Below are 27166 nucleotides of genomic sequence, written 5' to 3'. Positions count from 1 at the left end.
GTCATGTTTTTGTGATACATAATTTACGAACCAAAAAAAATCTATGTCACCAGAGGAGAAAGGGAAGAGTATGGACCTTGTGCTCAATGTTGCCAGGTCAGGTGGTTGTTGAATTTTAATGCAGGCATTCAGGAAAACAATTTCTTACTTAAGTGAGTTAACTAGTTGCAGTAGGAAAATATCTGATAGTGTCCAGTTTCATATGTGATTGATTTGGGTTGAAAATGATTATGGGTTGAAAAATAAACACATATCTGGCTTCCCCAATTTTGAAACAGAGTTTATAAGACATGAGATCTGGGTAATGAATAGTGACATAGAAGAGAGACAGATAACCAACACAGTTAGGTGCCCAAACGTTTGCTTCAGGCCCTTATCATCATTTCTGTATTTTGTATCTGTAAACGATGGCACTGACGTTGATTCTGCACGCGCGCTCAGAACTGTGTGGTACCTGGGGTACCACACAGAGTGGCTGCAGTCACAGCGGCCTTCCTTGCAGGGACAGGGCCATGGACCGTTACAGGATGCTTTCCAGAGCGCCAAATGTCCTTGAATGGAGGGGTGATTATCCTGAGCCCATGCCAGCCGGAAGTGTGAGGGCACCTTGTGGCCCTTGGGGGACTGTTGCCACATTGCTAGTATAGATGAACACGAGGCCAGGAGCACAGCTTTCACCATGCTGGTTACCCGGGGCAGTGGTGGCCTAGCGGTTAAGGAAGCGGCCCTGTAATCAGGAGGTTGCCGGTTCGAATCAGGTGCCACTGAGCAAAGCACCGTCCCCACACACTGCTCCCCGGGCACCTGTCATGGCTGCCCACTGCTCACTCAGGGTGATGGGTTAAATGCAGAGGACAAATTTCACTGTGTGCTGTGCTGCTGTGTGTCACATGTGACAATCACTTCACTTTACCCTCTCGATCTTTACAGGGGGAGGTTGTGTGTAGAGTGTAGGGCTTGTGATGCAGATGCCCAGGATGCCCTCTTGGCTCCTGTGAAGCCTCCACAAGGGCTCGCTATTGTATTGCTGAAATTGGACTTATGAATAGCAGCTCATCAGTTTCCTATGAGTAGAAAACAGAAGGAGAGCAGGTTGAGGAAATGAGAAGATCCCAGACTGCATGTGTAGATGCAGTAAATCATTTTATTAAACAGAATCTTGGGCCACAAAAAGAACGCAGTTTAGCTTTGTCAATATGATTGCATTCTGATTGCAACATATATATATATATATATATATATATATATATATATATATATATATAAACAGTTTTGCCACGTTATATAGATGTATTTTTTTTGTAAGATTTTTTAATTATTAATGTGAGTATCAAGACTTATTTAAAAAAAATATTGATATACACATTATTAATAAATAATTATTAAAATACATTTCATCGGAGTGACACTGGCAAAAAGACATCAGACATAAAGGCAAATAGAAGACATCCCCAATAAGGTTCTGCAGGTGGTGACCACAGACCTCTTCTCAGTTCTTATGCTTTCTGGATGTTATGGTCACTTTTGAATGCCGGCGGTGCTTTCACTCTAGTGGTGGCATGAGACGGAGTCTGCAACCCACACAAGTGGCTCAGGTAGTGCAGCTCATCCAGGATGGCACATCAGTGCGAGGTGTGGCAAGAAGGTTTGCTCTGTCTGTCAGCTTAGTGTCCAGAGCATCAGGAGACGTGGAGGAGGCCGTAGGAGGGCAACAACCCAGCAGCAAGACCGCTACCTCCACCTGCCCTGCAAAATGACAGCCCAACTCCATACAGCACGTGTTCTCATTTGGCAGAGAATTTGGTTCTGCTGCACAGACCTCCATGTGCTCGCCAGTGGTAGCCTGACTGCCATTAAAACCTGAGATGAGATCCTCAGACCCCTTATGACACCAAATGCTGGTGCGGTTCCTCACGTGGCTGGAGTGTGTTAGCAGTTCGTACAAGTCTAAGGTACTGATGCTATGGACAGGTCCGCTCGTTCCCCAGACCTGAATCCAACTGAGCATCTGGGACATCATGTCTCACACATCCACCAACGGCACGTTGCACCACAGACTGTCCAGGAGTTGGTGGATGCTTTAGTCCAGGTCTGGGATGAGATCCCTCAGGAGACCGACACCTCATCAGGAGCATGTCCAGGAATTTTAGGGAGGTCATACAGGCACGTGGAGGCCACACACACTACTGAGCCTCATTTTGACTTGTTTTAAGGACATTACATCAAAGTTGGATCAGCCTGTAGTGTGTTTTTTTTTTCAAATCCAAACCTCCATGGGTTGATATATTTGATTTCAATTTATAATTATTGTGTAATTTTGAGCAATGTTTATATTTTTTCTATATTTCCATAATGCGTCGGGCGCGTCCACGGTGCGGCGCGGTGAGCGCGTGTGCGCGCACGACTCGGGCTTCACACACATACGTGCAAGTGCTCAGGAGGGAAGGAGACAAGAAGCTCCACCGAAAAGCCACAGCTGCGTTTCAGAAGTTCCTATGTGTACATTTTACTTGGTGCCCAAAAGCCCTGCGCATCGCAGAAGACCGTTATCCTGCACGGCGGGGAAGGGGGTCTGACATCTCATGCGCATCGCACCGGCGAGGAGGAGAGCCGGGAGTGAAGGAGGAGAGATCTGCGAGCGGAGGAGAGATTGGATTGAAGGAGGGGAACCGGGAGTAAAGGAGGAGAGATTGTAGTGAAGGAGAAGAGAACCAGGAGTAAAGGAGGAGAGATTGGAGTGAAGGAGAAGAGAGCCAGGAGTGAAGGAGGAGAGCCGGGATCGAAGGAGGAGAGATTGGAGTGAAGGAGGGGAACCGGGAGTAAAGGAGGAGAGATTGGAGTGAAGGAGAAGAGAACCAGGAGTAAAGGAGGAGAGATTGGAGTGAAGGAGAAGAGAGCCAGGAGTGAAGGAGGAGAGCCGGGATCGAAGGAGGAGAGATTGGAGTGAAGGAGGAGAACCGGGAGCGAAGGAGGAGAGATTGGAGTGAAGGAGGAGAACCGGGAGCGAAGGAGGAGAGATTGGAGTGAAGGAGGAGAACCGGGAGCGAAGGAGGAGAGATTGGAGAGATCCGGGAACCGCGCCACCGGGCGCGTCCTCGCCGGACCGCGGACGGAACGCGGTGAAAGTTTGGCCCGCTTCAACTTTTCCGCGGTTTTTATCCACGTCCCGCGGACATGGCGACGTGGCGGGGAACCGCGGCGCGCGGCGCGCCGGACCGGACCGGCCCGTGACGGCGGGAAGGACGGAAGTTCGGCGCACGGTTCCGTGATCGGATCTCCACCCCTCTCGCTCGCCACCTCGTCCGCCTTGAAGACTTTCGGATGGCGAACATGTTGCTGTTCTGCGCGCTGCTCGGAGGTGAGACGCGCCGCTTCGCCCCGGAACTGCGTCCCCGGCTCGTGTGTGTCCTGCCGCTCCGGCACGGGAGTTGTGGCGCGGGGGTGGGTTTTATGCGTGGGGTCTGTCGGACGCGAGGTGGCCACTTCGGCGCAGCTGGAGCTCCACGCGTAACCGATCTCCACCCCGGTAACCCCGATATACGGAGAGATTCAAAACGACCCGTTATCCCACGATGAGGACTTCGTGATTCCTATAATCTTTAATCAGACTTGAATTCCTGTAATATTCGAGTTGGGGTTTATAGAGGAAATCTTCATTTGGAAAGTTGAACGCAACGGGGATGTTTTCGACGCGCAATTCGACGCGCATTGAATTATTGAATAAAAGTGCTGATTTTCGGCGTGTTTGGTTCGAGGAGAGAAATTGAGGATTCTTTAAATTCATATCTAAGTACGTTAAGATCAGGGGCGTGGCCACAAAGGGGCCACACCATTTACATTTACAGCATTTACCAGACGCCCTTATCCAGAGCGACTTATAATCAGTAGTTACAGGGACAGTCCCCCCCTGGAGCAACTTAAAGTTAAAAGTGTCTTGCTCAGGGACACAATGGTAGTAAGTGGGATTTGAACCTGGGTCTTCTGCTTCATAGGTGAGTGTGTTACCCACTAGGCTACTACCACCCTACTACCACCGTCTGACCACACCCCCATATCTGTTAATCGGTTTGTAAAATTAGAGTAGCGTTTCAGAAAGCTGCTTAATATCATAGTGATGCTAAGTTGGGGTGATCAGATCTCCTCTTTTCCCAGAAAAAAAAAACTACCACAACTACCATCTTCTACAATCGACCATTCCTTAAAGGTCCCCTGACATAAATTTTTTACTTTGTGAGATGATTTAACATTAATATGAGAGAACAGAAGCTGGATCTGGATTTTAGCCTGTTATGTTGTCATAAGGGGCTTTGTATTTTTCTGGAAAAACTGTCTGCACCAGAGTGACTTACACAAGTGCTTTAAATATCCATCAATTAAATCCCTTGTTTAGGTCACTAGGACCCGATCTGTAGATACCATCTCTACATAACATCTCTCAGTCCAATAATAATTCACAAGAATCATTGTGGGACCGGATCAAAGTGTCTGTAATTATGCATCTTCGGATACAGCATTAGGGGACCAACAAGACCGATATAAAAGCAAAGAATACAAATTTCATGTCAGGGGACCTTTAAATCTTTAGTTTCCCCACCTGGACCCCCAAACAAAAAAGTCTGGACACGCCCCTGGTTAGGTTGTTGTGGATAAGTCTGCGTTTTGCTTCTTATCTGGCAACACCGCTTGCCAGTGTGATGCATTGTCAGGAGCGGGTTTAAATCAGCCAGGATGAGGAAGCAGGGTGCGTGAGGGTGGTCGAGATGTGGCCATGCTGACCTAAGGTTGTCTTCTGCTCAATCGAACGTCCATTGGCGAGCAGAGTTTTATGGGATGGACATTTTTTTCACATTTCTCATGTTGACTACATATCTGCAGTGAAACTCCCAATATTTCGGAGATAGATATGATGATTCAGCTCTGTGTGTCGATCTTGAGAAGATTGGTGAAAAAGGTGGAAAGGTACATGGAAAAAAAAAACGTCTGAAGAACCCTTTCACATTTTGCTTTATGAAAGAATTCATTTGAATTAACATTTTTTAATATGTGGGAATGTTAAGATGTGGCTATTGCTTTGTAATATGTTTATTTTTTATTTTTTTACAAATGTAGGTTGCCACAGCCACTAACCGGAGTTATGGCGTCGGGGAGGACTGAACAGCATTTTAATTTTCTTGCAACAAAATGCTACAGCATTAACTTTAAAAATGTGTTAAGAATTCTGTAGATTATTGGCTCTGTTCTGGAGGGGTGCTGTGGCCTCACAGGAAAGATAAATATCGTTATCATTTCTACTACTTCTACTTAATAGGCTTTGCTAAGCAATGTTCTTGTTCGTTTCACATTGGACGACGTGTCCTTAGCATATTACCTATGCCACGCACCGGCCCTGGTAGGAAGCGATCTGTCGAATTTGGGGAAGAAAGGTGTCAGTCAAAAGTGCAAAACCTTTGAAAGGGAGAGTGGAGATAGTATCCCTGCCTGTCTTGTTTAAACAGATCATAAATGAACCTCAGAGGGTCATTTGGTGACTCAATGGCACTCAACTGAAAGTGAAAAAGTAAAAGTGAAGTGAACGTGTCCTCTGCTTTTAACCATCACCTTAGTGAGCAGTGGGCAGCCATGACAGGCGCCCAGGGAGCAGTGTGTGGGGACGGTGCTTTGCTCAGTGGCACCTCAGCGGCGGCCAATCTGGTTGAACTCAATGGCAGGTTGTAAAGTAGCTTGAAAGAAGACAGTATGTTTGTGATGTTTGATCAGTGGTTTGGTGGCTCTGCTAGAACAGTAAAGGAACGTTGGCGGAACGCCTTACTGTGTGTGTTGGCGGAACGCCTTACTGTCCGCCTGGACTTAAATGTGGACAGCGTGCCTAATTTTCCAGACCTGAGCAGGGAGGCTGCTTCAGAGCACGGGAGCTGTGTAGAAGAATGCTCCGCCACCTGCCCAGTTTCTATTTATTCTCGTTACCGGCACGAGTTTCGAGGTACTCCTCCTGGGATTCTGCCGGGCGTGGCCGTGGTGCAATCCAGCTCCGCAGCTCCGACCCCCGTGCCACCCCCAAAGCATTTCGATGACACACGGAATTTTCTGTTTTTGCAGTTGAAATGTGCTTGAGACTTTTTTCCTTTTTGTTGCACTGTAGTCTTGAAACTTAAAGTCATGAACATTAAATCATGTATTAGTAGCCTAGTGGGTAACACACTCAAACCCCACTTACTACCATCGTGTCCCTGAGCAAGACACTTAACCCTGAGTGTCTCCAGGGGGAGACTGTCCCTGTAACTACTGATTGTAAGTCGCTCTGGATAAAGGCATCTGATCAATGCCGTAAATGTAAATCAAAGGAAATTTCCACAGCGTCCCCTTGAGCCAAAGTTTTGCTCAGAGTTCATTTTTGCATGAAGTGGCTGTGATATCTACACAAGTCTGTCCCTCTAGAGTGGATCAGCGAGTATTCTGTTATTAGACATGACCGCCTTCTCAGCATTTTATTTATTAGTTCGGTGCATGGACGATGTTTGGCCATGTTTGTCTCACACCATGGACAGCGCTTCCATTAAATCCAAGCGCTGCATTTGCAAAAGGTCCCAGGGGGCAGCGGTGGCAAGGGTTGCGGGTTTGAATCCTGAACCGCAAAGGTGCCGCCGATGTCCCCTTGATCGAGGTACCGTCCTCACACACTGCTCCCTGGGTGCCTTTCATGGCCACCCACTGCTCGGTAAGGGTGATGGGTTAAACACGGAGGACACGTTTCAGCATATGCAGACAGGAAGGACGGGCAGCTCCTTTTGTACCCTGAGTTCAGAGCCCGTCTCACCACTTTTGTCCCAGTTTCTGACCGGAACGCCATTCACTCGTTTCTAGCGGTTCTGCTCTTGGTGCTTGTTGACGTGACTCCACTTGCTTTTGTATCTATTCTGCACATAATGGCCGTTGTTCTCGTCCACGTTGAAACCGAACACTTGTTGTGAGTGTCTTCTTGCTCCTGCTACATATTATGGTACCACATGACAGCAATTCCTTTGATTTAATTGCTGCGTGTTAGTTATTGCCAATGCTCCGTCTTGTTCTCACACACATTTGGCAATATGGAAATATGAGTTCCTTCCCTCTCCGTCTCCATCTTTCTGCAGATGTGAATTCCACACTGGAACTGAGCATTTATTCTATGGTCAGACATTAATGAATATGGTCATGTACCATAACGGAAATATTGACCGTTTGGTGGCACCTTGCAGTGTGAATAACGGACGGTTTGCGATTGACAAAATAAAGTAGAATGAACATGAGCAAATCAATAAACAGAGCACTGTTCTAGCACATTAGAAAGTATCACTCGTTAGTCATTAAACGTTAATGATGAGATTTGTTGTGTTTATAGTTTATAGAAATCTTTAAATGTGTTTTTTCAGTCTGTAAACCATGAAATCCGTCCATATTAACGTGCAGTTTCACTCCAGTGAAATGTCATTACATGGTTCCTAATTAGAACTTCCTTCAGATGCTGTCGGTGGCAGATGGAAAATGTATTTTAATGAAAGAGCTTACGCAATAAGTGGTTGATCAGGAATAGGCCCAAAGGTGAATCCATTGGTGTTGCATGCAAATGTATGATAACAAAAAAAAACAAACAAAAAACACATGATCTCTTTACATGTCATTTACATTTACATTTACCTGACAAAGGCCTAACACTTAATGCTTACTGCACATCTTTAGTAGTTTTGCATTCACGAACGATTCGTAAAATTTTTTAAGGGCGTATACTGAACCGAATCACTTCCTGAAACGATTCACTCACGCCTGAATGAACGAGTCACTCTGTGAACTACACTCTCCTGTTTAAACAGATTTAGTTTCCAGATAAACAAATTTAAAATGTTAGACTGGCTGTAATGAGAAGAGAGGGAGAGCAGTGGACCAGGGGCCACAAATTAATTTCATTTTAAATGAGTCCAGGAGAAAAAAGATTCAGTTATAATGTAAATAAAGTGTTAGTCACGAGTAACCACATTTACCTTATTTGGGATTTGATTAGTCATTCCCAAGTAGTTCGTACTAATTTGATGCACAAATGTTTTACCATAAGCCAAGATCTTATCATTAAATAAATACAAACTCTCAGTTATTAATACAAATGAATTAGAATATGTGTATGTGATATGTGTAACATTTTTATTTTCAGAAATTATATTATTTGTATTATATGATTTGTATATTATTCAATTAGTAAACAACTATATGCCATAACCTACAGGACACAACTATTAGAAATTGCCGGTTGATGATTTGCTGAAGATGCTCATTTTTAAGTGTCTCCTTTTGTATTTCTAGCTGTCAGCAGTTCTGAATGCTTCAGTTTAAAATGCACATGTGTATCGTAACGACTGCACACTAATGACAATTTATTCAGTCGGTGCAGTGGCCCGGTGTGACATAAAGCATCGCACAGACACTGGGCCCTGAGGGAAACACTCAGACTCTGGTCAGCATGGCCATTTTACAACAGAGAAGCGGCTCATTAGAGAGCAGAGACCAGTCATTACGCAGCGCCAACCTGCAGCGGGTCTCATCATTTGAAGTTCCTGTGTCATCTGGAGTATTGCAGATGAACGGAACAGAGACACACAGAAGGCACAGGAGAAAAAATATATGAACAAGACATGAAAAAATTAATTCTAGCATGAAATGCAGGTTACATTTATAGCATTTACCAGACGCCCTTATCCAGAGCGACTTACAATCAGTAGTTACAGGAACAGTCCCCCCCCGGAGACACTCATGGTTAAGTGTCTTGCACAGGGACACAATGGTAGTAAGTGGGATTTGAACCTGGGTCTTCTGGTTCATAGATGAGTGTGCTACGGTGCTACTACCACCTACTACCATTTACATTTACAGGTTGAGAAGCAGAACCCAGCATTTAGCGCCGCCTGGTCCAGACATCTGGGTCTATATTTATAATCTACGTATGTTGCATTCTATCGCCATCTATAATCTTGTGTCAACTCGTTATGGTCGTCTGTAGGACTTGGTCATGATTGATCCTTTCTACCGATTGGTTGTCAGTTGTTGCGTTTTTCGTAGTAGTAATTTACGAGGGATTGAGTTTAGGAGGTTGAGTGCAGAGTGGTGCAGGAAAAAAAAGAGATGCCTCATGCTGGGACAGTTGTAACCGAAGACGAAGGCACAGTTTTTACGAGCCCGTACACCAGATCCTTTGCAATTCTCTGTAAGCATGTTGCTCATTTTCTCAAAATGCACGAGGCTTGTCACCATACTGAATCTCGAACTTTCAAACTCGATACTAATACTGATGGTACTCAGAAAAAAAAATAACCAATCCTCGATACTATTTTCAGTACTACAGGGGGAGAAAAAAACACAGGAACTTTTTTAATAAGGAAAGAATATTTTAGAACTGTCAGGATTGCCTGCAGCTGGGCTCCACACCGGAATGCAATCCTGACGCCCCATAAATGCCGGAAGTTTTCGCCCGTTCGGGGTCGCTGGCATTTTCGTGAACTTCAGTTGGTAACACTGCTTATAATTTGAGTTCTGGCAATCGCCACACGCCTACGGGTTAGTTTCAGTTCGTTATTTAAGTTAAATCGTTTTCGGCCACCGCGCCGCTGTTTATTTGTATTTCTTTATTGTTTGTATTAATAAAACCCCGTTCCCAGCATGTCAAACCTCTGCGCTTCCTTCCCCCGTAAGTCCGTAGTCGTGACAGAATGCCAGCGACCCACCCAAAAGCGCAGAGGTGGAAAGCAGAGGAGAAGAAACGCCGCGAAGGACGCAGCCCGGCGCGGCGAACGCGGACGCCAGGGGAGAGACGCGCCGCCCGTTCTGGTGGAGCGTTTTCTCCCCGAGAAGCCGTGGTACGCGGCGCCGCGTGATGACGTCACCCCCGGGAAACTCCGCGAAACCCGGAAGCGACAACGTCGGCGGGAGAGTGGGCGGAGCGAGGACGTTGGCGTCGGCAGCAGCGAGGAAGTGACTTGGGCAGCGAGCGCAGAAGATGCGACCCCCACGATCTTCGCCATGTCGAGCCAAGAACTCTGCGCTCTGCTGGCCAGGCTCCCCGTGGACTGGGACGACACGGACGACGACGAGAGCACGGGAGACGAGAGTTGGGCTCCGCCCATCGCGCCAGTCTGCGATCGTCGCAAGGTCCGTGGGGACCCACGTCACTTCCAGGGGGGTGAGAAGCGGCAACAACAACAACGGCGGCGTTCCTCCAGCGAGGAGGTGGGCAGCCTCCAGCCCGAATGGCCAGAGTACTGCCCATGGGAGCTTATCGCGCCATGGGTCCAGGATGTCCGCAGGGTGGACGACCCTCGGAGTCACCGGTGGGAGGACACGGATGACGAAAGCGATGATGACGTGGATTTTCGGTGGGCGGTCGGTGCCGGGATGGCTCCGCCCAGCGTGCGCGTCCGAGATCATCGCGGCGTCCGTGATGACCCATGTGACTTCCAGGGGTACAAGGTGGACACGGACGACGACCAGGATGACGCCGTTTGGGCAGTCGGTGCCGGGATGGCTCCGCCCATCGCGCCCATCCAGGAGCGTCACGAGGTCCGTGGAGACCCACGTCCCTCCCAGCAGTGTGAGGAAAGCTGGTGGAAGAGGGCGACGGGAGGTCGCCAGCCAGCAACTGCGCTGCCGGGACTGCCTCGCAGGGAATCCTCCATTCCTGCTCCAGTCGCCGACCCGCCTTCCCTCTGCCCGGACGTTCCCCAGCAAAATGGCAGCGCAGCACCAGCGCCCACACCTGCTGGAGAAGACGTCCACCCCCCCTCCACACCACACACCTACCACCATCTCCAGCGACGTGCCCAGCCCAGTGTGGGACCGCCCAATTGTCCCGGGACCCTTCAGTGGGGCAGCAGACACAGACGAGATCACTACCATCCTCACGTGTCTGACTGGATCAGCATGGGGCTGGAGCACAACCCTCTGGCAGCAGGGAGAGACAGACAGGAGTTTTCGGGACTTCCAACAGAGACTGAGGGCGGAGTTTGATCGGCCTGAGCCAGGGATCGAACTCTGCCCCTCCACCACATCCAGTGCCAGTCAGGATCCGGGGCAAGAAGACCCAGCACTGGTGGGCGACGAGAAGGTCGCTCCTCCCGAGATCCTGGCTGTGCCCCCTGAGGAGGTCCCGGAGAGCCCAGAGAGGGAGCCAGACGACCCTCTCTTCTGTCTGTCTCTGTCTGTGTGTGTCTGTGTGGCATATGTGTCCGTATGTCGCCCCCACTTCCCCTCTTTGTGTCCACCAGATGGCGACCCAGCCGCGGAGCCGAACCCCAGGGAGGAGGTTCCTGACCCGAATGTGCTGGTCCAAGGCGAGGTGGACAAGCCCCAAGGTACCCCTAAGTCCAGCCGGGGGGTGCAGTTCGGGTTGGGGACTCCTCCTGAGGGGAGGGGAGGTGGGGAAGCGATGGAGCTGGGTCCTCCGGTAGCCAGTGAGGAGGGCGGGCCAGGCATGGGCCTGCGTCTGCCTCCAGAGGGGTGGAGCGCCATAGAGCCCCCGGGTAGGCATGGGGACCCAGCTGGGACAGGCAGGAAGAGGGCCTGCTTGTCCCAACGGACGCAGAAGGGGCTAGCCGGATGGTCTGGCAATGCCCCCCCCTTGGCACCAGGGCCGTGCAGCGAGAGGGGCTGCATAGTCCCAGAAGGCACCAGCCTGGGGTGCCTGGAACAGTTGCCGGAGGCTCTGGGACAATCTCCCTGCGCGGTGCAGGGGGTGACACTAGACGTGTCAGAGGGGACATGTGGAGACAGGGCCCACACGTACCCAGATGGATCGGCCCTGATTATTGTGTGCAGGTACGGGAGTCCGGGGCCGCCATGCGGGACCACGCCGGGGAGCCAGGCCGAGGGTCCGGGGCCGCCATGCGGGACCACGCCGGGGAGCCAGGCCGAGGGTCCGGGGCCGCCATGCGGGACCACGGCCGGGGAGCCAGGCCGAGGGTCCGGGGCAGTCATGCGGGACCACGCCGGGGAGCCAGGCCGAGGGTCCAGGGGCCGCCATGCGGGACCACGCCGGGGAGCCAGTGCCGAGGGTCCGGGGCCGCCCAAGCGGGACCACGCCGGGGAGCCAGGCCGAGGGTCCGGGGCCGCCAAGCGGGACCACGCCGGGGAGCCAGGCCGAGGGTCCGGGGCCGCCAAGGCCTGACCCCGCCGGGGAGCCAGCCCGAGGCAACGGGGCCGCCACGCCCTGACCACGCCGGGGAGCCAGCCCGAGGGACCGGGGCCCGCCACGCCTGACCACGCCGGGGAGCCAGCCCGAGGGACCGGGGCCGCCACGCCTGACCACGCCGGGGAGCCAGCCCGAGGGACCGGGGCCGCCACGCCTGACCACGCCGGGGAGCCAGCCCGAGGGACCGGGGCCGCCACGCCTGACCACGCCGGGGAGCCAGCCCGAAGGACCGGGTCCTCCAAGGGGAGGATACAGCAGGGCAGGAGCCCTGTGGTTGCCGCCGTCCGCCCCGCCGCCTCCACTGATGGTACTGTTGGGGCTCCGAGGACGTAGCCCTTGGAGGGGGGGCTCTGTCAGGATTGCCTGCAGCTGGGCTCCACACCGGAATGCAATCCTGACGCCCCATAAATGCCGGAAGTTTTCGCCCGTTCGGGGTCGCTGGCATTTTCGTGAACTTCAGTTGGTAACACTGCTTATAATTTGAGTTCTGGCAATCGCCACACGCCTACGGGTTAGTTTCAGTTCGTTATTTAAGTTAAATCGTTTTCGGCCACCGCGCCGCTGTTTATTTGTATTTCTTTATTGTTTGTATTAATAAAACCCCGTTCCCAGCATGTCAAACCTCTGCGCTTCCTTCCCCCGTAAGTCCGTAGTCGTGACAAGAACAGACACACACACACACACATATATATATATTATAATAAATCCATACATGGATTAAAAAAACAAACAAAAAATACATTATCGAATAAATAAATAAACAAATAAATGAAATAAGTGTATTTTGAGGTTTTAAAAGCCAAAAAAAAGCACTCCTTACTCAGAAAGAGAAATGAAGACACAGCCATTTTTATAGTTAACGTACTTCAACAGTATTGCATATAATATTTAGATTACAACTTTACTCCCCTTTCAAAACTCTGCGTAGAATTCTGAGTGGTGTGGATTTAAAATACTTTTTTTCTGGACCTGTCCTAAATTGATTAGTATTGATTAGAACCTGAGAATTAATTTGTCTTTGACAACATTTCAATGCACCCTTGCGTCTTCTAAAAAAAGAAAAGAAAAAAAACAAAGGACAATATATATGCACCACAACGCAGCAAGTGCATTGGGATTCTGCAAACTGCAAATGACCTTGAAATACTTGGCGCGCCTTTTCAGCTTGTTTCTTTCCACCAAAAATAGCTAATTGAGCACAACAACTTTATAATCAAATGATTAAAAAAATGGGGCTAAATATATTTTTATGTTATATGTCGGTCCCATTCTTCCCATCCCATTCTTTTGAACACGAAATCTCAAGAATACTACATTTCTTCACATGTGCTGATTAGTTGTTGGATGCATGTCCAGTATGCATCTGTCCTTTTGCCGGAAAGATGGCGGTGCTGAAATCGATCATTTCGCTCATGTTGTTAGACACTTCCTGCTCAGTCATTTGATTTCCAGAAATAGGCCGAATCAGGCGGGATGCAGGCCTGGCTCGTGTAGGATGAGGACTAAATGGCTCAGCGGCTGAGATGATGAGACCGGCCCACCGAGTCGCGCTTGGAGCTCCGCCGATGATTGGCAGCGTCATTGTTCTCGTCGTGCTTCCGTTTGACACCCTTTGCTTTTCTTTGATTTGCAGAGCAATTTGCTTCTTGCTGGGGGCTTTAGTCCGTGGCTTCTGGCGAAGTGAGTGCTGCACTCAGAACCACCCACTGGAGTGGATGTGTTTGCAAGCTAACAATGAGACTTAGCTCCGCGATGAGACCTCGGAAGCTCTCGGAAAAGAGGGGGGGTCGTTCGCACATTCAGTGCTTTGACTGAGGCTGAGAAGCCCCTGCCGTGAGGATTAGGGTGAGGTATTTACAAGATCACAGTGTGAAAAAGAAGAGAGGGGGTAAAAAAAATACCACAGGAACACCACAAGGTGTGTTTTTTAACAGAACTTTTTGAACGGGCCAAAAGTGTAACACTAAGCATGGTGCTTGCTTGGAATTGAATACATAGATAAGTCCAAAAACAACCACTTTCTTTAACCTCTTTTGGAGAAAATAATCACCTTTTTGTCGGTGTGTAGCACAATCAGAATTTATAATGAATTTATAATGAATTTTAACGGGTTGAAACAGACCTCTTCCTTATAGGGGGCAGTGGTGGCCTAGCGGTGAAGGTTGCCTGTTCGGATCCCCGGTCCACCAAGGTGGCACTGAGGTGTCACTGAGCAAAGCACCGTCCCCACACACTGCTCCCCGGGCGCCTGTCATGGCTGCCCACTGCTCACCAAGGGTGACGTCATAATTAAAGATCGTTCTTTTTTCTGGCTCGATCTTTTTGTTTTTTGTTAATTCTAAGGACGTCTTTGACCTTACAGTGGCGAACAAGCCGCATGCTCAACATGCATCACTGTTCTTAGCGTGTAGAGCCATCTTAAAAAATTGTCTTTTTAGAAATTTCCTCACCAAAAACTGATCAAAAGCACAAAGAAAGTGATGAATGGGATTGAGATGCGTTTGTGTGAAGTCAGCTGAACGGACAGCTCATTTTAGCAGCATCAGCATCAGCATCAGCTGTAGAGATTTTGAAAATGCGCCCGTTTGGCAGAAAGAGGTAAGCGTGGTGGAAGAAAAGGCAGCGTGACAGGCTGCTTTCACTGCTAACAAAACACTCCTGAGTGTTACGATTGATAGTCGCGTTTGATGGCAAAATTGATCAGTTTGAGTTGGACTGCAATGAAAGGCTCTATCTTCGTAGTGGAAAACATGGTAAAACTAAACCGAATTGAACTGAATCAAATCGCTTTTATTGTCACAGTGCGTATAGTGCATATGAGAGAAATTATTGTGTGCAACACTTCTCACACAGAAGTGGTGCGATAAAAAAACCAATAAACATATTTATATAAATAATACTAATATGTGCATACGCAGAAACAATGAACAATAAACCCAGAAATGTATGTACAGCTAATTGAATTTAAATTCTGGTGTTCAAACAGGGCATGTTGAGGTTACGGGCTATGAATTTGGTGCTTATGAGTCGGTTTGTGGTCGACGGTCTGATGGTCCGGTGGAAGAAACTGTCCCGTGGTCTGCTGGTCCAGGACCGGATGCTGCCGTGCTGTCTGCCCGGCGGTAGCGGTTTGAAGAGTTGGTGACTCGGGTGCCTGGGCTCTTTGATGATGTTCCCCACTCTCCTCAGGCGGCGTTTGGTGTAGAGGTCCTGTAGGGAGGGAAGCTCGCCTTCAACGATCTTCCCACATTACTACACATTAGAGCACATTACTACACTCTGCTGAGCTTTTTCTAGGCAGGATGAGTGTGAAATTGCTACTAATTCATTTTTTTTCTTTAACAATATGTTTTGTGGTTTTAACACCCTCAAGATGAGAAACAGCAGAACAACAACACAGGTAAAAAAATTATAATCATAATTACACACCTCACCTGTTCCAGTCCTACATAAAGTCCTACATGGGGGTGCTGATACTCAGGACTCACTAAGAGGAACGATCAGGTGGCAGGTGACAGGAAGATCTTCCATCAGAAGCACTAGTTGTGGTTTTTATTAATGTAGTATGCTGGGTATCATGCATAAATATTGCTTCAGTTTTGCGATATGCAACAGGAACTCTGAAGTCTCTTAATCATGTACAAAATATTATTAATATTGATTAGGAAAGTCAGTTCTATTCGGTCTACCACTTTAGCGCCCAACAATAACATTTCTAACAATAATGTCTGTATAGTGCATACAGACATTAATAACCTGTGTAATAACCTGTGCAAATGTTAAACAGTGCATGGAGCATTGTATTTTATGCTACCAAGCACATTTTATGCAAGTTGTGTTTCACAGATTCCTTCTCTCAACCTGTAGCTGGCATTGCATCTGGCTATAATGTGACTGTGTGTGTGTGTGTGTGTGTGTGTGTACTGCTGATTATCATGATATCAACAGAAAAATATACAGAGACAGGCCTGCAGAATGAAGTGTGTGTGTGTGTGTGTGTGTGTGTGTGAATAAGATGAATGTTGCTGATGGGAATGATTTGTTACCTAGTGGGTAACACACTCGCCTATGAACCAGAAGACCCAGGTTTAAATCCCACTTACTACCATTGTGTCCCTGAGCAAGACACTTAACCCTAAGTTGCTCCAGGGGGACTGTCCCTGTAAATACTGATTGTAAGTCGCACTGGATAAGGGCGTCTGATAAATGCTGAAAATGTAATTGTAAACGGAGTCAGTGTGAAGCAGTGATATTGGGGGGTTCGCAGCCTGTAATGGTTGGTCCTGTTACCTCATTTCCTTAATGAACTTCCCGCGTTCACCTGTTTTAATCGAACCCAAAAGCGAGACATCCCGCATGTGGGCCAAACGCATGTAATTAATCATCCTCTGTGAGAAGAGTAAAACACACAACACCCCCCCGCTTGCGCGCTGCATTATGGGTGGAGTGCAGCTTCTCTGGAAAAGGCCGGAGCTGTGGGTAGTGCTCCACCAGGGCACACAAATCTTCCGGCGGGTGTTACCTGTGAGACTAATTGGGAGGTGGCTCTTGAGCGGCTTAGTGGTACCGATCTGAACTAGTCCCGTAAGAGCCATCTCCCAGAACGCACTGGGGCTGTGTGACTGCTGATCACAACTTGTGGTGTAATAGCGCAAGCGACAGAGAGAGTTTTTGGGTGAAAGTATAAAGGAGGGCAGGACAAGAGTCTTTTAAAGGACCTCTGTTTTTTTTTTCATTGAGTCTATGGGGTTTACTGTGTTTATATGGAAATGTGCATATGAATGTATGTGTGTGCAGGTAAAATTTGGCAAAATATAATATGTGTGAAATGCCCCTGGGTCAGAGTTGAGTTAGGGTTAAAAAATTGCTTTATTCATACTAGGACTGAACTATATAACCAAACTCGAACCGAAATCACGATTTGAATAAACACGATTTTATAAATCCTAGACTCATCAGGGTTGCTGCGGGAAGACAGTCAGTGAGCGAGAGACTGGGGCGCTGGTGACCCCCCTGGGCCGTTGGGGATGCAGAAGAGAGGCAGCTGCAGCGACGCCACAGTGGGGAGAACGGGACCGGGCGAATGGCGCATGCTGTCGAATGGGCAGAGTGTGGGCAAGATTTACATTTCCTCTCAAAAAATGGCTGTGGTTTTCTAAACTTCTGGTATAGCGATCATGACATGTAGATGTAGATTTCTGGACACTTAAATGCTGATAATTCTCCCTCCAGTCCCGCTTTGTGTGTGTGTGTGTGCCACCCACCGTGTCCAATAGACAGTCATGCTCACCAATCAAATATTAAAGCCACGGCCACTTAAATGCAAGCAAGGATGCTAATTTTCTACATGTGGAACTGTGTGCGAGTTTTCAGTAGTATAAATGCATGCTTGTCAGTTTCAAGTCTGAATGTGTTTCACATGTGTTGGTCTAACAAAAGTCTGAAATATTTCCTATACGGCCCTCATATTTTATTTTATACCTTTTTCCGCACCATGGGGAAAACAATGTCAAGGAACAATAGAAACAACAACACAATAGGGATTAGAACAATACCACCAGAAACAAAAGACCAAGACAAAAATATCAGTAGATTTTTTTTTTTTTTCTGAGGTAGAACGGAGCTGTGAGGACTTTAACAGAAACACAGAACGATTACTCCCACATTAACGTTAGCATTTTATTTGAAGCCGTAGCCACTAGCTCCTACTGTAACGGTAAGATAACTGCCAGCTAATGTAGCTACCGACTTATTGCTAAACAGCTAACGATAATCACTTCAGACAGTCTTCAGAAGTCTTGCCGCTACCATGCAATTCAACCTGCAGTTCCTTGGCTGCCCAGACCTCAGCTTTCCCTCCACAATTCCTCTTAAGCCTTAAAAGCCTCACTGCTTTGCTATGTTCTTGTAGTCTTCTGCTACCTTTTTTTGGGGGGGGGGCGCCTGTCAGAATCCCAGACATTTCCCGGCACTCCGGTTCTGTGTTTTCTCGACCGGAGTTTGGCATCCGCTTTGTCGTATGAGCCCTGATTGTGTTTCAAATTCAAATTTCAATTTCAAATTCAAATTTTATTTGTCATTTACATTTACATTTAAGGCATTTGCCAGATGTCCTTATCCAGAGCGACTTACAACGTGCTTTCAAGTTACCATCGCACATACCATTTGTCACATACACAGTGACAAATAAAATTAGAATTTCGAATCTGTGTTTCTTGTTTATCTGTGATTATTAGTATAAATGTGTGCTTGCCATGTCCGGTCCTCATTCTGTCATTTGTCGTCTTTGCCCGTGTGTCATGTGTTCATGTCTTGTGTCTGCGCGAGGACACCCATGCCCTGTTTAATTTATTAAATCTACTTGTTTCTAAGTTGTACGTTTGCATCCTTGTTTCCTTCTTGCCGCGGGTTCCTGAAAGCATCAAAGGTTTTCTATATGTCAGGACTTCGACATTGGGAGAGGCCCCTGATCCAGTCGTATTTTGTTCGTATTTTGCGTCTGTGTTCCTGATTTCCTGATCGTTCTGTGTCGCTGCCCGGTCTTTATATGTACTACCTTGTATTGCTGTGTATTGTTCTTGTATTATATTTTGTAAGTAATCCCTGTCCTGTGAAGTTGTGCATCTGCTTCCTTCATCAATGCCATGTCGCCACCGCCGTGACACAATTTTTATACGTTTTTCTGAATGCTAATAATTATTTGATGCGAGGAACCCATGGATATTGATTTTAGGGACATTGAATTTCTACAAGTTTGAAATCTGCACCACCTGACCTTTCCTAATAATGAAGCCATATCTCAATAAGCCAATTATGGTCTGGAACATTTGTAGAAGCTCACTTAACTATTCACACAAGGAGACACTTTAACCAAAGGGGCACAAACGTGTGTGCCTGGGCTGCAGGAGCTGCTCGGTGCCTGGAAACGAAGGGAGGGTGTGTGGAGAGGTCTGTGACCTTCCTGTTAAATCATTTCCCAGACGTGGTCATGCACCACGGAAGATTCTGCCAAGCGTTCCAGCCCATGGGGTAAAACGGCATTATTACATAAATTGAAACGTTGGCGCTGGCTCTGCTTGTATTTAATTTGACACATTGGGTTTTGACACAAATTTGACAGCAAAATGAAAAAGTACTAGGCGCCTCCTGGAGAGTCCCATCTTTTAATTAATCAGATGAGGGAATTTGGTAATAGGAATTCCTTTTTTTCATGGTGCTCGTTCATAAATCATCGCTACGCAATATTCTGGTTTTTAATGACATGAGACGTTATCGAGTCATAGAATCATCTCTGAACTTAAAAACATCTATACTTAATCAATTTCGATATTCAGTAATGGAACATGAGAATGTTCAAAACACCACAACGCGCTGGCACAACATGGCAAGTGAAGAAAGAAACTTTTTTTTTTGTTGTTATTGTGATACGCACAATGAAATGTGTCCTCTGCATTTAACCATCACCCTTGGTGAGCAGTGGTCAGTTAAGTCAAGTAGCACTACAAACTTATCACAACACATGACAGAATGAAATTAATGCTCCTTTTTCAAGGTTGAAGTGTTAAATAGTAACTTTGCTGGCCCACAGTTTATCATTAGCCGTTTAACTATTAACCAATTAGTCGGGTAACATTATGCAAGCTTTGGCTAATATTTCTGGATAAAGCTTTGTGTTTAAAATTCTTAAAAATGAGTATCGTGACAACCCTACTCAGAAATGATGTCAAATGACACATGTCGTCTTGAATGTTTTGAGTTCTGATTCTGTAAATTCCCTCAATACAGCGCAGACACATATGCCATTTATCAGACGCCCTTATCCAGAGCGACTTAAAATCAGTAGTTCAGGGACAGTCCCCCCTCATGGACACAATGGTAGTAAGTGGGGTTTGAGTCTTTTTTTTCATAGGCTAGTGTGTCCATAGAATGTTACCCACTAGACAACTACCACCAGATCACAATAGTCACATTTTTTTAAATTGGTGTATACTGGAATACTGACATAAAGTAAACTGCGAATTTCAGGTTATGCAGCAAAGGAAGTGTGTTTTCTGATGGTTCGTCAACTTTTTGACACTTATTTCTGTTACATCAACATCACTAGCCGTCATTGTTCCACATATGAGGGATTTCTGATGCAGTCATTTATCTTCTTAATCTCCAAATGTCTCCTGAGTACAAAAAATCTTAACAAAATAATTGAACGAAGCCTTCTTAACTTAACTCGTTAAAACAAGGGCACCCACTGGCGGAGCTCTGTTTTGCACTCCAAGTCGGCTGAAGTATGGAAGTGTACTTTCATCCTCGTTCCTTCCCCTCCTCTGCTGCCTTGTCCAGCACATTATTGGGTGAGATGAAATAGTTACACGTACGAGCGGGTGGGTGGAGGACACTGTCACCTAAAACCCTTTAAAAACCACAGAGTGCTCTTTGTAGTCTGACATCCTCCTCCACCTCTCTCCCCGTCTTTCCCCTTTTTCTTTCTAGATGTCATTCCTGCCTCCCACATGTGTGTGTGTGTCTGTTTTTTTTTTCGACAGCGCTCTTCCAAGATTGGGATGTGGCCTTGTGGCAACACATATTCACTGCAGTGATACCATCTGTGTCGGGAAGAATGGTCGATTCGTTTGCAATATATAAGACGTAGACATAAATTAAAGTTTTTGACATGCCAATGTTTTGTGAACTGTACCCTTGAGGGTGGATGTGTCTGTCATGCAAGGAGCAGCAACTAATTGTGGCTTCTGTTTTGCCTTTGAGGAAAATTGAAGTTTTAAATTTTTTGCCACGAGCAAGTCACAATTCAGTTCATGGCACATGACGCCACCTGAGTCGCTTCCCCACCCAAAGTTAGCTTTAGTGTTATGAATCAATCACCATTAATCACCAAAATAAAGAATAAAACACAGAATTTGGGAACTTAGGAGGACCTGATGAGTTACACGTTAGAATCACAGAATACAGATACAGTGGAGGAAATAATTATTTGACCCCTCGCTGATTTTGTAAGTTTGTCCAATGACAAAGAAATTAATAGTCTCAGAACAGTATAATTTTAATGGTAGGTTTATTTTAACAGTGATGGATAGCACATCAAAAGGAAAATTGAAAAAACAACTTTAAATAAAAGACAGAGACTGATTTGCATTTCATTGAGTGAAATAAGTATTTGAACCCTCTAACAAAAAAAAGTTGATGACCAAGTTTGCACACATTTTAGGAGGAAGTTTGGTCCACTCCTCTTTGCAGATCATCTCTAAATCAATAAGGTTTCGAGGCTGTCTCTGTGCAACTTTGAGCTTCAGATCTCTCCATAGGTTTTCTATTGGATTAAGGTCAGGAGACTGACTAGGCCACTCCATGACCTTAATGTGCTTCTTTTTGAGTGACTCCTTTGTTGCCGTTGCTGTATGTTTTGGGTCATTGTCGTGCTGGAACACCCATCCACGACTTATTTTCTATTTCCTGGCAGAGGGAAGCAGGTTGTCGCTCAGGATTTTACGATACATGGCTCTGTCCATTTTCCCGTTGATGCGGTGAAGTTGTCCTGTGCCCTTAGCAGAAAAACACCCCGAAAAGCAAAATGTTTCCACCTCTATGCTTGACAGTGGGGACGGTGTTTTGGGGGTCATAGGCAGCATTTTTCTTCCTTCAAACACGGCGAGTTGAGTTAATGCCAAAGAGCTCAATTTTGGTCTCATCTGACCACAGGACCTTCTCCCAGTCACTCTCTGAATCATTCAGGTGTTCATTGGCAAACTTCAGACGGGCCTGCACATGTGCCTTCTTGTGCCTTGCGAGCACTGCACGATTTTAATCCATCCAGTGTGATATGTTTCCAATGGTTTTCTTGGTGACTGTGGTCCCAGCTACTTTGAGGTCATTAACTAACTCCTCCCTTGTAGTTCTAGGATGATTTCTCACCTTTTCCAGAATCATTGAGACCCCACGAGGTGAGATCTTGCTGGAGCCCCAGACCGAGGTCGATTGTTGTTCATTTTGTGCTCCTTCCATTTTCGAACAATTGCAGCAACAGTTGTCACCTTCTCTCCCAACTTCTTGCTAATGGTTTTGTATCCCATTCCAGCCTTGTGCAGGTCCACAATTTTGTCTCTGACATCCTTGGACAGCTCTTTGGTCTTTCCCATGTTGGGGAGTTTGGAGTCTGCCTGATTGATTGATTCTGTGGGCAGGTGTCTTTTATACAGGTGACTAGTTAAGACCGGTGTCATTAATGAGGGCGACTAATTGAGTAGGAGTGTCTAACCACTCTGTGGGAGCCCGAACTCTTAATGGTTGGTAGGGGTTCAAATACTTATTTCACTCAATATGTGTCACGACTACGGGCTTACATGTTGGGAAGGGGTTTTATTTATAAACAATAAATCAACATAAACGCGGCTCGGTGGCCGAAAACAGTTTAACTTAAATAAAGAACAGAAACAAACCCGTAGGCATGTGGCGATTGCCAGAACTCAAAACATAAACTCATTAACTAACTGAAGTCAAGTCCACTTACTACCATTGTGTCCCTGAGCAAGACTCTTAACCCTAAAAATTGCTCCAGGGAGACTGTCCCTGTAATACTGATTGTAAGTCGCTCTGGATAAAGGCGTCTGATAAATGCTGTAAATGTAAATGTAAATGTAAGTTCATGACCGAGTGCACGAAAATGCCGGAGATTCCAAAGGGACGGAAGTCTTCGGCATTTATGCGCCGTCAGGATTGGCCACCGGTGTTGAGCCCAGCTGTAGTCAAACCTGACACAATGAAATGCACATCAGTTTCTATCTTTTATTTAAAGTTGTTTTTCCTTTTGATGTGCTATCTGTCACTGTTAAAATAAACCTACCATTAAAATAATACTGTTCTGAGACTTTCATTCTTTGTCATTGGACAAACTTACAAAATCAGCGAGGGGTCAAATAATTATTTCCTCCACTGTACGTACTAACATTGTGTTATAACTGATACAACTGCTATAATCCATGGATACGGCGTTGTTGTCATGGCTGGTTGCAACTGGGGACACAGCTGGGGACATAGCTGGCACCAATCAGTTGACAGCAGGGCTCCAGTCGTGGACAGGTGCAGCAGATTGGCTGGAGCCCTGTTATAAGGACCTGTTGGGCAGCAGACCAACGGTGCGACATTACTGTGGCCCGTGTGACTTATGTGTATAGTCATTTTCAGATCTGGCAATCGGCACATGCCTACAGGTTTGTTTCTGTTTAGACCTCTGCTGTTTTCCCCAGTTTAGGCCCTCGTTCCATTTTTTTCTTTTTTTGTGATAATAAATCATTGTTTCCCAGTATGTCCCGTCTCTGCGCTTCCTTCCCCCATTTCAGCCCGTGGATGTGATAGTTGTGTTCATTGGATACTCATTCATTCTTTGGTACTGTATTTGCCACTAATGATATACATAGCGTGGCAGTGGTGGCCTAGTGGTTAAGGAAGGTTGCCGGTTCGAAACCCGAACCGCCAAGGTGCCACTGAGCAAAGAACCGTTCCCACACACTGCTCCCCGGGTCCCTGTCATGGCTGCCCACTGCTCACCAGGGGTAATGGTTAGAAGCAGAGGACACATTTTGTTGTGTCACTGTGTGCTGTGCTGCTGTGTATCACAATGACAATCACTTCACTTTCACTTCACATAGTATAATGGAAATGTAAAAAGGAATGACTTATCACATTTTTCATTGCATAACATCATTGAATAGAATTGCATTCATTTTGCAATTGGTGCTAGTCTGCTTTTTCAAAATCACTTTGGTTTTTCCAAAACTGCATAATGGACATGCAACAGCTTGAACTACCATGATTACATATTGATTAATTGTAACATTAATGTAATAGCTTGATAAAAAGCTTCTGTGTATTGGGTCCCACTGTACTCTCTTATGATCGTCATATTGATGGTAATCTAGGAATAAAGCCAGTCCAACTTTGACCAGACAGTCCGTTTGAGTCCTTCAGACTCTTCTCTTGCTCTTTTTTTTAATCTGCTTAAGCATGGATGTTGACTGGTGTCTCTGAGGCCAATTTAGAGCTGCTCAATCTACAACCGTAATAAAGATGCCAGGTTTATGGTGAAATCTAAGAACTCTTGTTCTCTGTGGACAGCACAAGTTGAGTGAGAAAGGAGAAAATGTGCAATAGCAGGTTTTCGCTCAAATTTAAACCGACAAAAGAGTCAGTATAGCTGCACTGCACTGCAGACAAAGGAAAGCAGCGAACATGGCTACATGCCCGTGTGTGTGTGTGTGTGTGTGTGTGTGTGAAGTGAATGAGGGACTGAACTCCTGCCTTTGTGCTCGATTGGACACAACCTGTCAAAAGAGCTCAAAGTAAAATTTATGATTCTGCCTCTGGGTAACCTTGAAGGAGGTTTATGAATCCTCGAGGAGGTGCATGTGAGGCAGAGGTAAGGTGTGTAGAATGGCACGTGTAAATATTTGAAAGAAACAGGGATATAATACAGGAGCGTCAATGACCACACTTTTGCATTAACGTAGAGCTGTTTCAGGCAGGTGCGTGATTCACCATTGGCTTAGCACTATTGCAGCATCCATGAAAGAGCTTCCTGTTGGTAACAGTAATAAAATCACACACCAATGACGGCAACACTGAACTAAGGATGCAATGTTGTGTTAATCCCATTACATATACACGTCTTTTATGGAAACATACTTGTACCAAAATTATTTGGTACACTTTTGACGTGGAACAAAAGTGAAACGAAAACTTCTGAGATGCATTCAGAGTATTTATGTAACTGTAACCGTAACAGCTCGCTCTTTTACTTCCTTGGTGTTAGATTTTCAATTACGCCGCTCCCTTTCTCGGCTTGCTTGAGTTCTGACACAAACCTCATGTGCGGGCGGGGCTTCCTGTAATTGGTCAGCTGGTATTTGAGTGACAGGCATTTCATGTACTTAAATTCCACTGCATATTGTGATAAACGTTCCATGTTTCTGCCGTATTAATTTTTGCATTGGAGTATAGCGCCAGGATGTGACCATTTGTTTCACACACACACACATTCGCAAACATTCCCACACCCCTTCTCTGTCAGTTTTGTCATTCTCTCTTCTCTGAAGACGTACCCAGTAGTAGCTCAGGTTGCTATAGAGACCAAAAAAGAAACAGTCCAGTTATTCAGTGGACCTGCATTTATTTTATTAATGCTGTAGCCGATCCTCCATTCCAGTTTCAAACATGTAAGTGTTACCAGTCCCGGGGCGGTTTCCCATCCTATAAGAGGACGGCCTGCACAGTTGAGTTTGCGAGGTCAGTTTGCAATTTGCAGTCATGTTCTTCTTTCTACTGCAAATTTCAATTAGCCTGGGATCATCAGAACCATATACAGCTCTTTTAATGAATGGGAATCTGGGCGAGCCCTTGAGATGTTAAGGGTTAACTGATTTGAAGAGTGTATTCCATGGTCATCATCATGAAAAAAAAAACCCACACACTCAAACGTCTGGAGGTCTGTAGCCCATCAGCTCATCATCAACCATTCATGGGTGTGGAGGAATTAAATCATGCATTGACACTGACACACTTACACCATACACTTATGGACTGTAATTTGAACATATGTTTAGAATGGAGCCTGTTGGGGCTTGGATCAAGACATTGTATAAATAATATAATATAATGCAATGTAATATACGGTCAGTTTTCTCATTTATTGTCGCTCAAGAGTCTCCATGCAACACAATATACTTATAAAAAAAAAGATTACTTTGATTGGCTATTGTTTTTGTGAATGGATGTGATCCCAAAGCCTAAATAGAACTCTGATGAATAATCATCCATATAAATGTTAGACCCCCTCCACCAACAACCAGTTCATTAATTGACTATTGTTGCCTGGCAGCGCCAGCAGCTGCCTTGATGGTGGGGATAATGTGGATAATTGGCCTAATAACGTGGCTACGACAACGGCGGCGTGTTCAAATAGAACCTGATGTTTGAACCACCGCTGTCGGTGTGAAGTGAGGGAGCGAAATTGGCCGCCGCAACTCGGCAGCGTGTATGCTGGAGGTGGCGGCGCAGGGGAGGCCAGCGGTCGGAGGCTTTCCCAGAAAGAGTCCCAGTGTTCGCAGTGATTTACAACATCGCAGCTCTCTAAAGGCCTCGGCAGAGCGGCCGCCGGTGTAGGAATACTGATGCGCGGACAAACGCGTGCTTGTCCGGCCCTCCTGTTACGGGCCAAAGACTCGTTCTCTTGCTGTAGGGTTGCGCTGTTGTTAATGTCCTTAAAGGGACCTAAACTGCTGAGTGCACGACCTGCCATCAGACCTGTAAATCTATTACAGCTATTACCAGGACATAAAACAGATTCTTATTGGAGGCATCACTAATGGACATGAGGTGCTAGAAATGTGTCTGCTCACTAAATGCCGAAGGACGTTCATGAATATTTTTTGGAGTTGACACGATGGTCATACGCCGTCAAAATAATGGTCATATTTTGACTGTAAAAAAAAGGCATTGTTTTGGGGCAGTGGCGGCCGAGCAGGTAAGGAAGCGGCCCCGTAAACAGAAGGTTGCCGGTTCGAATCCCAAGCCGCCAAGGTGCCACTGAGCTGTCATGAATACCCATTGTTTCCTCAGACCACGTTTCACTGTGTGCACTTGGTGTTCTTTTCACATTGTGACGTTCAAGGGTGTATTTTGGGCATAACATGTAATCAGAATGACACATCAGCTCAGCTTTAAATGACAGGTATTAGGAATGTGTCATGATCTGGTCCGAAAAGGGGTTACTCCAGTCCAGATCCGGAGTAACCCCTGTGATCCTGTGTAATGTCCCCGGTTTTCGTGATGTCATGTGATTGCGTCCTTCCTTCCTCGTCTTCTCGTCACCCCCTAGTCATCACTTCCGTTCACCTGCCTCGTCATGCCAGCATGGTTGTGACAGAATGTTGAAATTAATCTCATGATCAATGCATC

General features: G+C 46.4%; 1 protein-coding gene across 1 annotated transcript in view; it reads left to right on the top strand.

Moving 5' to 3' along the window:
• Positions 1-3298: 3298 nt before the first annotated feature.
• Positions 3299-27166, top strand: part of LOC114799718 (transmembrane protein 132C) — a 111846-nt gene continuing 87978 nt past the window's right edge. Inside the window, exon 1 of the mRNA XM_028996527.1 lies at positions 3299-3358. Within this exon, the coding sequence (XP_028852360.1) occupies positions 3322-3358 (37 nt within the window). The 5' untranslated portion in view covers positions 3299-3321. The remainder of the gene's footprint in view (positions 3359-27166) is intronic.

The sequence above is a fragment of the Denticeps clupeoides genome, chromosome 11 (assembly GCF_900700375.1).
Source record: "Denticeps clupeoides chromosome 11, fDenClu1.1, whole genome shotgun sequence".
Lineage (NCBI taxonomy): Eukaryota > Metazoa > Chordata > Actinopteri > Clupeiformes > Denticipitidae > Denticeps > Denticeps clupeoides.
This window is presented reverse-complemented; position numbering and strand designations above follow the sequence as displayed.